At 31.7% G+C, this 11,816-nt stretch overlaps 1 protein-coding gene across 1 annotated transcript; it reads right to left on the reverse strand.

Moving 5' to 3' along the window:
* Positions 1-1,957: 1,957 nt before the first annotated feature.
* Positions 1,958-5,001, reverse strand: LOC145102114 (uncharacterized). Its single transcript, XM_079039477.1, has 7 exons — positions 4,863-5,001; positions 3,752-4,111; positions 3,449-3,676; positions 2,995-3,349; positions 2,798-2,922; positions 2,479-2,614; positions 1,958-2,330 (listed from the first exon to the last, which is right to left on the reverse strand). The coding sequence occupies exons 2-7, from the start codon at positions 4,093-4,095 to the stop codon at positions 2,091-2,093; spliced, it is 1,428 nt and encodes a 475-aa protein (XP_078895603.1). The 5' UTR covers positions 4,096-4,111; positions 4,863-5,001; the 3' UTR covers positions 1,958-2,090.
* Between the last annotated feature and the right edge of the window lie 6,815 nt (positions 5,002-11,816).

The following is an 11,816-nucleotide window of genomic DNA, read 5'->3' on the forward strand; positions in this document are numbered from 1 at the left end:
TGATGGAAGTTCAAATCGGATGGCTTTGGATCTGGCCGGGGAGAGGTTGTGAATCCAGGAAAATTCTAGATGGTAATAAACGTATCCAACGGGATGTCATGGTACATGTTACGCGTATTGTAAACAATCAAAGGGTACGGATGACTTTGGACGTGACCGAGGTGGAGGTCGGGTATCCGCGAAAAGTCGGGATGGTTCGGGAAGACGGTGATTCAATACTGTTGTGAACGAGAGGTATGACCAATCCGATAAAGGGGTGATTGTTGGATTAATCGGATTTATAAGTGTAGGGTGGGAAAACCTTTTTCTTTTAAGTATTTGATTTCGATTAGGAAGTTGTCAGCTCGCTTAACAAGTATTACATATTGGTTTAGTTAATGCTTTCATTAGTATAAATAAGGACATGTATTCGTTAGTTTAGATAGAGATTTATAGCAATGAAATCTTTTGTTTGGTCTTGGGCATCAAGGTATTACCAGTTTAATACCTTACAATGGACGTATCGGAATGCATTAGTCTTCGGTTCCTTGAAGTGTAGGAAGAGTACATGTTTGATTCTGGTGTTTCTTTTTCGTTTAATTGGTTTTGTAATAGGAATCGTTAGGCTAGATAGAATTGGAATGAGTGGATGAACACCCCCCCCCCCCCCCCCCCCCGAACTATTGTCTTTTGTTGCTAGTTTTTTTTTCTAGCTTTTTTATACATTTAGCCATTCAAAATTAAAAAAGTCGTATTTTGAAAATTTTAGTTTAATTATAGCATTTTACTTTCAAGTTTTTTTATGAGTTATGATTGCTATTTTGTATAGATTTGACATCAAAACGGTACTAATAGAGTTAAAAGAATTATTCAAAGGGCAGCAACAAATATGTTGAGCGTCTTAGAATAATAAAAAAGTATTGTTTTACTGGGTATTGTTGCTATATCATATAGAATAATAAAAAAGTATTGTTTTACCGGGTATTGTTGCTATATCATATAGGTTGTATGCTTGATAGCTAAAAGATTCATTAGTTGGAAAAATATTTATGTTTGATGTTTTTCTATCATATTTGTCACACATTTCTTTTATATTGTACTTTGCATGGATCCACTTTTGAACACCAATGGGGGGCATACTATATAGTAGCTATAGCGATAAGTTTATATTGCTTAAAAACATTACAAATACATTTTAAACAGGTTTAAAAGGCTAAATGCAAAAAATAACAGTGCAGTTTCTTACTTTCAGCTCACTCTACAATTTTTTAAAAAATTCCCTCATTAGTAGATTGTATCTTGAAAGTAGAATTCCAAAACTGGTTTTGATTCTGTTTTTGCCGACATGCTCCATGCTCTGCTTTGAATTTCTGTCTTGCATAAATTCACTTTCTTCTAAACATATCCAACATGTATGAACATTGCTGGAAGAAAACCATGACTTCTACCTCCAGCAATGCCGAAACCTTCTAGTTAAAATAATTTATCTACTATAATAAATAAAAATAATTTTACCATATATAAATCTCTAATGAGTTTTGAACTATTATTATTTTATAATATTTTTTAAATAAATAATATCCACATGTCACTTTATGAGTTTTTTTCAATTTTTAAAATTAAAAAACGACATAATATTTATACTTATATAAAGTTAAATATAATAAATGTTATACTAAATTGCAATTAATATGTTTCTTCATTCCTTATTTTTAAAACTTTATTTTAAAAAATACTTATTATTTATATTTTAATATTTTACTTTCTTTAATCAACCCGTGGCCATGTAATCCACAGATTTTACACCTAGTTAAATATAAAATGACAGTTTCTTGGATTTTGTGTATGCTATTTTCATTTTTATTTTTTGTAAAAACATTTGGAACAATTTTTATAATGTCAAAGTTGGGTTTGCACAGAAATTTTTATAACCTGAGAAAGTAATGGTACATGAAACAAAATAAAAGCTATAATGGTATTGGCGTGAGAAGATAAGATTGAAATTGTAAAGTTAAATTCTTCTTCTACAAAAAAAACAAAATTGTCTAAAGAGAGAGGAGATGAGAGGAGAGGAGGAAGGCATATGATGATATATCTAAAGACAAGAAGAGTTAAAAGCCAAAGAGACCAAGTTCACTTGCTTTCTCCTTCTCAAAAGTCTCAAAGTATTGGTAGATGATTGTGACTGCAAGCAAAATCCCAGTGCCTGAACCAATGGCTCCCATGAAATCTGCCAAAACAGTCAACGCCCCGATGCACATTCCTCCGAATGCAGCTGCTGTTGGAATGTACCTGTTCAGCTCCTTCTGTAGGTTCGAATCCCGATGCCCAGGCATCACCATTTGTTGCTCCTATTCATTCATATTATCACAACAATCAGAGACTATTTTTATTATTATTCATGCAACAAATACCAACCTACTTTCATTTACAGCATATTATACTTTACTTTACTTTCTTTTTTCTTATACATTGTTTTAAAACATATTAGTAGCATACCTTCAGTTGCTTGGCCACATCTCTAGCAGATGATCCGGAAACTTCAATCCAAGTTTTTGAGAAAAGTGCACAAGCTGTCAGCATGAACACCAAGTAGAAAAGAGCATGGAATGGATTTGCTGCCATATCCGCCAAACTGATCCATCAATCAATCAACACAACATTAATCAAACCACTCAAAACTAACAAATCAGTAGATTATACAAAATTGCAGCTTCAGTCCAAATCTTGAAATTGTCCCATTGCTAGTTTACTCAAAAATTCCAACAAGGGTAACCACAATTTTAGCCTTAATAAAAATAAATAATATCATGTTTACCTTGAAGGTGCAGTGACATAGTAAGCAATGCCGCCAACAGGGACAGACTGGCCAGAGTATTCAGACTCCTTCCACTTTCCCAATAGATCAACCAAGAAATTTCCACTGTATTTTCTGTGTAGCAACTGCCAATCAAGCAAATAATATAAGCAACACAAATAAAGACTTCATTCAAATTATAATTATATAATATATACCTGAGAGATGAAATAAAGGTTGGAAACAAGTGCGGATTGAAGAATGATTGGCATGTTGGAAGTGTAGAAGAGCTTGATGGGATAAGAGCCTTGTTGACCACGGGCATTCTTGGACCTCACAGGCAAGACTACCCGGAAGCCTTGGAAGTAGATGACAATCAGGAAGATTAAAACAGTAGCCAGTAGATTTGTCACATTTGGAAGATTTTGTCGGTAGAAAGCTTCCCGGAGTGCCCGAACTTTATCTGACCGAGTAATCAAAAGATGGAATAGTGCAATAACTGCACCCTCAAATTCAGCACCACGTCCACTGTTTATGGTTGTTGGGCTAAATGCTTTCCAGATGATACTTTCACTGCATCATGTCATCAAAATTTCCATCCATCTTTTAACAAACTCAGTAATCCCAAACAACAATTTAATTCACAAAACAACACAGCCTTAGCAAGCTTACCAGATATTAGTGGCTATGAACAATGAAATTCCAGAACCAAGGCCATATCCTTTCTGGAGAAGTTCATCTAAACATATGACAATGATCCCAGCAAAACATAGCTGAACAATGATCAGAATAGCATTCCCAACACCAAGTTGACCAACACTGCCATACATTCCTGATAGAACATAAGCCACAGCCTCACCAACCGCAATCAAGATTCCCAGCAACTTCTGAGCACCATTCCTACAAATATCACAATTTCCAATTAAATATATCATGAGATATGAAATAATAAATTTGAACTATTATCAAACTCACAATAGTGCACGATCCTCACGAACATTGTTGTCCACTTCGATAATCTTTGACCCAGCCAATAGCTGCATGACAAGTCCAGAAGTCACAATGGGAGTGATACCCAACTCCATCACAGTCCCACGGTTGGAAGCCAGAATAACACGCATCCAGTAAAAAGGGTCTGCACCAGTTGTTGAATGGATGCCATACAGAGGAAGCTGACTGCACACCAGGAAGATGAAAAGAGAGATCACAGTGTATATGACTTTCTCTCTGAAGGGAACTTTCCTATCTGCGCTTTGGACTTCTGGCAAGAATGCAAGAAATGGTCTAACCAGATGTAACACTCTAAAACCGCCTCCCATAGTGACACCCAACCTGCTGTTAAGTCATTTATGTAAAACCAACCATTAGATTACATTGTAAGTGAGCAAAGATTCATTCATCAACTGCATGCCGAACATGTGACACAACACAAACAATCAAACATACATGAATATTGGAGACAATTTTAACAAAACAAAACAAGATCAGCAATTCCAGCACGTATCCAAGGTATTGATAAAAAAAATTCTTTCAGTTGAGACAATGTTCTAATAGATTAAAACACACAATGTATACAAGTAAAACGATAACTCATTGCACTACATGCTGGGCTTTATCAGGTATCAGCATTGCAGAACTTTGATTAACATCTAAATTTTCCTAAAATAATAAATCATTTTCATTTCAATTACTCCAGATCACCATAAAGTAGCAAATAAAAAAAATTCAATTCATTGACTTTCAAGTAATGCAACCTCTTAATCTTCTCATTCTATTAGAAATTAAATCATTGAGAAATGAGATACAATGAAGGACATAACTAGAGACGGAAATCAGTTTGAGCGTCGTTGACCAACCGATCTAAATAATCATGCACACACATCAACAGATCCACAACCAATCTAAACATAAAACTCAAGCATCGGCATGAAAACACAACAATACCACCACGAGTTAAAAAATCAGTACAGATCGAGTCATATAGCAGCTTATTTGAAACTTTCTACATCGACTTTTTCGAGAAAAACAATCCAATTTTGGATGAAAATAGACATAACCAGATTAATAAGATAGATCAAGTACTTACAGCGTATGATTTGGTAGAGATTTGATCTAATGGGTGGAGAGTTAGTGTCCTAGGGTTTTATATCGGAGAAATTGGGATGGAGATTGTTAACATGAACGGAGAGATAACGCGTAAACGTCCCCGGTTAGAAAAGATCTTCTGTACAACGGAACATATAAAAGGAACTTTTATAGAAAGCACCCTTTATCTTCATCCCATATTTCGAAATAGTCCCTACAACTCTTAAATAGTAACAATGAACCTCGATTATGTTTTTGACTCATCTTGGTGTATCTAAACATAGACTCTAAATCCACTAATTACAAATAAAAAAACGAAATAAAATAAATTTAACGCATGAATAATAATTAACAGAAGTTTTTTTCCTAAATGCAGTTATAGGTAGACCCAAAACAATTCAAAGTGATAAAGGTAGAATAAACTTGTATATATATTAATTAATTGAAAAAATTCTTCTAAATTTTATAGGTACTAATACATCCTATAGTTTGTTATAGATTTACATACATATTTACACATTTCAAATTAATCCTAAAAAGTTACACATACTCGATTTAGATCTCTCATTGGATGTCACTTTTTTATGGAATATGCATTTTTATTTATTATTGTTTAGGGATAATTATGTGTACATATTCAATCGTTTTTATAGAAGATGGTTAATTTATTTGACATACAATAGTCTATCGGTAATCAATTAGAATACATATATAGTTTTTTTGGAAATAGAAAAATACACAAATAGTTATATGTGCATTGGTTGATAATGACAATCAAGATTGTTTTGCTTAAAAACTAGGTTTGTATCAAAGTGTTTAAAAATAAGTCTCTTTCTTAATGAGTTGAGATTCAAGTCTCGAACAAAAAAACCATTGTAGTAGACTAGTAGTAGGATTTAAAAAGACATATATATTAGTCATTCATATTATAATAATAATAATAATAATAATAATAATAATAATAATAATAAATATACCACATAGGCTCATATATAATTAATTGTGTTGGTGATAAGAAAGTGAAAATCTACAAAGAATACATAAAAATTAAACTTAAATATCATATATGTTTGTTCTATGAATATTATGATTTGTCTTCGATATTAATAATGAGACGGGTTTATAGGGCTCCTGATTAAAGTCCGTCCTTTTAACCATATGTGATTGAGAGTGCATACTTTTGAAGCATAAAATAAATAGGTTTTGTCTATTTATTAGTATGAACACTCATGCACGACGTGGAGAAAACACATATGACTACTCAATACAATAGATTTTGGATGAACTTTGACAAGGTTGTAAAGTTTGTGTTATAATGAAAATTCGTGTTACCAGCTGGGGTGGTTCTGAATTTTGACTTAACAGAAAGGGGCTTTTTGTAAATTCTGAAACCAAACAATTCATAGATTGACAATTTGACACGGATTAACACGAGTGTCTAGCCAATAATCACTTGCCATGTAGGACAGCATTCCACGTAATATCTTTGTAGAGTCCGCTTAAAGAGTAATTTGAATCTTACTTTTTGGAAGTCATTAAAATTTTTAATTATCACAAAACAAAATGGATAAAACGGATATTATATTTTTGTTTTTGCGTGTGTGTATATATATATATATATATATATATATATATATATATATATATATATATATATATATATATATATATATATATATATATATATATATATATATATATATATATATATATATATATGGGCTTAGGGAATATGTGGCTGTTATGTACCTAATATTAGGTATAGAACCATCAATAACTACATAGTTTTAACAAAATGCAATCAAATCTCTTTACCATCTTTCTTATATTCACTATTAGGGTAGATGATAGACTCTGTACATATTTTTATGGAGGTTTAAATATCTTATTTTACATCACAAATCATGTATAAAAATACATTATCAACTACCTATAAATCTTCATATTCAAATTTAATATAGAAAATTATAGTGAAAAATTAAAATTGTTCATTAAAAACCCAATAAACTTCTTCTCATAACACATCAAAAAGGACCATGCAAGTATATATATGGTAGGTGTCAAAGAAAACGATAAAGCCTACTAGAGGTCTAATAAAAACAACTCATTCGAAATACATAGATGTTGGAGATAAATTATGAAATCAGGAATAATATGAGCTTAAAAGTAATAGGAAGAAGCTAACAAAGAAAAAAATTATGTTTTTTAATCAAAATGAATTCAATTTTGATGGTTCTATACCTAATATTACATACATGACAGCCATATATTCACTTTTCCCTATATATATATATATATATATATATATATATATATATATATATATATATATATATATATATATATATATATATATATATATATATATAGTAAGTGTGTATGTATTACATGGGTTTATTTTAAAAAAAAATTAAATATAAAATTTTAACAATTTGAAAAGTTTGAATTTAAAAGAAAAATGAGAAATCTTTTGAATTATTAAAATTAATGAGGCTTTTATGTATTGGATACATTACATATATAAACCCTTTCTAATAAATACCTTACATATTAAATGTGGAATTTTAATTTAATAAAATGAAAAATACAATAAAATGACAAGTGGAAAATAGAAAATTTAAAAATGTTAGAAAATGTCATGTGTCCAAATGAAGGAGAAGAGGACACGTGGCAAAAAAACATTCATTTATTATAGTATATATATATATATATATATATATATATATATATATATATATATATATATATATATATAGGGTTAGGTTCACGTGAGACGGCCTAATTTTGTGAGACCGTGAGACGCATTTTTCTTATTTTTTTAATTTTTTTTAGTTAATTCAAGTTCCAAAAATAATATTTAAAAAAAGAATTTTAGAATTTTTGGATTTTTACATTTATTTTGCATTTTAAAATTATTTTTTAGAATATGTACAGTGTAATATTTTATTAACATATTTCACGTATTTTTCAAAAAAAAACGAGATTTTTTTTTTTATTTTTTTAGTTAATTCAAGTTCCGAAAATAATATTTAAAAAAAGAATTTTTAGATTTTTCCATTTATTTTTCATTTTAAAATTATTTTTTAGAATATGTCAGTGTAATATTCTATTAGAATATTTCACGTATTTTTCAAAAATAACGGGATTTTTTTTATTTTTTTCATTTTATTTTCATTTTTTTATTTTTTTTAGTTACTTCAAGTTCCGAAAATAATATTTAAAAAAAGAATTTTTGGATTTTTCCATTTATTTTGCATTTTAAAATTATTTTTAGATTTGGTCTCACGGTCTCACAAAATTAGAATGATCTCAAATGAACCTGAACCTATATATATATATATATATATATATATATATATATATATATATATATATATATATATATATATATATACACACTAGGTTATAACCCGTGTACTACACAAGTGAATATGTAAAACAACTTTAATTAGTTATTGGACGTTATAATTAATACTACATTTGCAAAATAACAATATACTTTTATTAATTTGCAAATTTAAACATCCTACTTTCATGTTTTGTTATTAAATCACTTTAATAAATTTCAATAACACATGAAAAATACATACTTGCATCAATACTTCCGTTCATTTGTCTCTTAAAGCATGGTAATATACTTAATTTATTCCAAAAATAAAAATTTACATTAATACTTTCTTGCATTTAAAAATAGAACCTTGCATCAATACTTTCTTGCATTTTATTATTTCTTAGACATAAATATATCATTTTAAAGTAGAATCCCTAAAATGAACTCTTACCCAATAAAAATTGCATGTTCATGACATTTTTCATATATAATGCATAAAGCTCAGTTATAATCTCATTTAAGGAGAAAGTTAAATTATATTTTATATATAAAAAAAACATTAGCATTAAAACGTAAATTATGATTATTAAAAATTGTGGTTCCAAAATTTTGAATATACAACCACTCATGTGAAAGCTCCAATGTTTATGAATGGGAAACACTTTTATGAAATAAATTTCATATACATATAAACAATTAATGTTGCCACTCGAAAAAAGAAAACAACACTCGTGAAAAAATTTTAGATACACACCAACACAATTTTAAAAATAAAACTTTCACCACTAAAATATTTATTTTATCCATCATACCCTCACACCTTCCTTTATTTTAATATCATCACATAATCTTCATCTTCTAAATCACACCATATTCATAAATCATTAACTATTAAAAAAAATCCAATTTCCTAATCTAAAAAAAACAAAAATCAATCAGTAAAACAAATATGTTGATGAAACAAACAAAATAGCTTTTAAAAAAGAATATAAAAGGTAAAGAAGAAAACTTGGAGTGACATCCTATGATTTCTACCAAATACCTCCAGTGAATCATGCTTCCTTTGCATTGGATGTCAAACTACCATTTGTAAGGGCATGGTTTCCAGAATTCATATTTATTAGCTACACCAACTGCATCTTCAGCCATATTGAATTACGATTGAATAAGGACAATGACAATGTTATTTATCATATAAAAAAAAAGTTAGTTTATGGAAGTCGTCTAATTTCCGTCTAGGAAAGTCTTTACACACAACATGGTCAGTTGAAATTCTCTCATATATCCTTTTTGTTTGAGACGAAATGTCTCCTTGCTATTCTTTCACTTGTTTGACTCCACCAGTTGCACTCATTATAGCCACTATTGTTGTCTTTGCCTTCATCATCTAGTTACCTACAACCACTCTTGACAATGCCATACAACCATCATTGTCACATCCCACCCTCGACTTTACAACCCTACCCATTGTCCCTCATAACAGAATAAACTCATCTGATATCTTCATATCCAACAATAACCGACACTCTGAAATCTGTTTTCATAAACAATCAATTTAGAATTAAATTAGTTTATACTTTATTTTAGAAAATTAAATAAGGGCAATTTTTCAATTTACTATATATAAAAATCATTTGAAAAAAAAATACAAACCAAACCAAGATACCACATTGCAAATCTTTACTAACAAAAGATGAAACCACCACGTCTACAAAGAAAAAAAATAAAGTTGATAAAATATCAAACACATGGAAGGCATATCTAAAGACTTGCAAAAAAAACTGATGAGTTCGGATTGCTCGAAACATAAAGGATTGCTTGATGGCAAGAAACAATATTGTAACGTCCCAAAAACCAGGAGTAAAAATTTCATTTTTAATATAACTAAAACATTGATACCATTTAATTCAAACAATCAAATCATAGTCTATCAAATCGTTTATCAGAGTTTATCCCAAAATCATTCATTGCGGAAATCATAGGTGTGTGCACTGCAATCAACCCGAGCTCTTCCTTTCCAAAACGATGATACCTGAAACCATAAACAAACTTGTAAGCACGAAGCTTAGTGAGTTTCCCAGAGCATACCATTCACGCAAACCACATATCACATATCTTGTTAGCTATAAAAGCTACACACATATCATATATACTGTTAGCTATAAAAGCTACCATATATCACATAAGCCCTACATACGTCAAATCTGTAATAGTGTCATGGCCCACATGTTCTTTACCTAGGACTGCCATAGGCTCCCCCACATGGTCTTACATATAATGTCATGGGCTACCCCACATGGTCTTTACCTAGGACTGCCATGGGCTACCCCACATGGTCTTACATCCAATGCCACGGGATTCCCTCGGGGTCTTCCCAACAAATACCATATATAACCAAATAGCATATCATGCATCACATAAATATCTACACATAACACGTACATAAATCTGTAAGGATGTCGTGGCTACCCCCAGGGTCTTATACCAGTGTGTCATGGGCTACCCCACATGGTCTTCCATGTAAGTATCACAAAGACAACTAGCATATCACATAATTACTAGCATACCAACTAGCATAAAGCTAACTATCATATCATACAACATAAGATGGGTCGACCTTGGTGCCTTAGACCTATTGGTATGGTGAGAAGACTCACCTGCAACTGTCGGCTGAAGAAATAAGATCACGCTACTCCAACCACCGACACGAACTCCTCCACTGTTCAACACCAAATAACTGAACTCAATAAATGCCAATAATTACCAAAATACCCCTAGAAGTCAACTGGTAAACTCTTGGTCAAAGTCAACCTTCCAGGTTGACCTACTCGCCGAGTCAGCCTACTGGCTCGCCGAGTTCATAAGCTTAGAAACTTCCTTTCAATCGTGACTCGACTCGTCGAGTCAGACCAGGACTTGCCGAGTCTACTGATTTCCAAGTTCTATCATGTCCAACTCACTGAGTCTCCACTCCACTCACTGATCTGAGTCTTAGTCGGAAAGGTTTGGGGTTTCGCGACTTGACTCGCCGAGTACAAGAACAGACTCGCCGAGTCCAAGGCAATCTTCAACAGACTCACCGAGTTGTTCTTCCAACTCGTCGAGTTGCTTCCTAACTTCATCCAACTCGCCGGGTCCACCCATGTGACTCGCCGAGTTCCTACGCGACTCTAAGTCCGATATCCGACCCGACTCGCCGAGTCATCTCCCAGACTCGCCGAGTCCTTACGTGTATTCTCCTAATCTCGAGTTACAGAGCTACTCCTTTGCTCCAAACAATAGATCTGGGTTCCTAGAGTCCATTAGCAACACAAAGTTGCTACCTTTACATGCTTCTTGCCTCATAATACCAAAAACCAAGCTAGAAAGGAACTTAACTCACGGGAAATGGCTTTTGCATAGCAACTAACAGGTCTTTCTGCATCTAAGATCCAAATAGAGCTCAGATCTAGAGTTTCAACTCCAGATCTAACTTGTGCACCAATTTCTCATCACATACTCCCAAAGAAACCCTAAAACTCCATGAAAGATGGATCGAGAAAGGAGAAAGCCAAAGATGACGATTCATTACCTCCAAGTGCTCTAAAAAGTTCCACCAACTCTGGATCCAAGGCCTCCACTTGC

The sequence above is a fragment of the Lactuca serriola genome, chromosome 1 (genome assembly GCF_051521515.1).
Source record: "Lactuca serriola cultivar US96UC23 chromosome 1, Lser_US96UC23_V15, whole genome shotgun sequence".
Taxonomy (NCBI): domain Eukaryota; kingdom Viridiplantae; phylum Streptophyta; class Magnoliopsida; order Asterales; family Asteraceae; genus Lactuca; species Lactuca serriola.

Coding starts and splice junctions, on each gene's coding strand:
- LOC145102114 (XM_079039477.1), bottom strand. CDS start 4,095: ATGGGAGGCGGTTTTAGAGTGTTACATCTGGTTAGACCATTTCTTGCA. Junction 3,350..3,448: donor TTCATAGCCACTAATATCTG/GTAAGCTTGCTA, acceptor GACATGATGCAG/TGAAAGTATCATCTGGAAAG. Junction 2,615..2,797: donor TATGTCACTGCACCTTCAAG/GTAAACATGATA, acceptor TTGATGGATCAG/TTTGGCGGATATGGCAGCAA.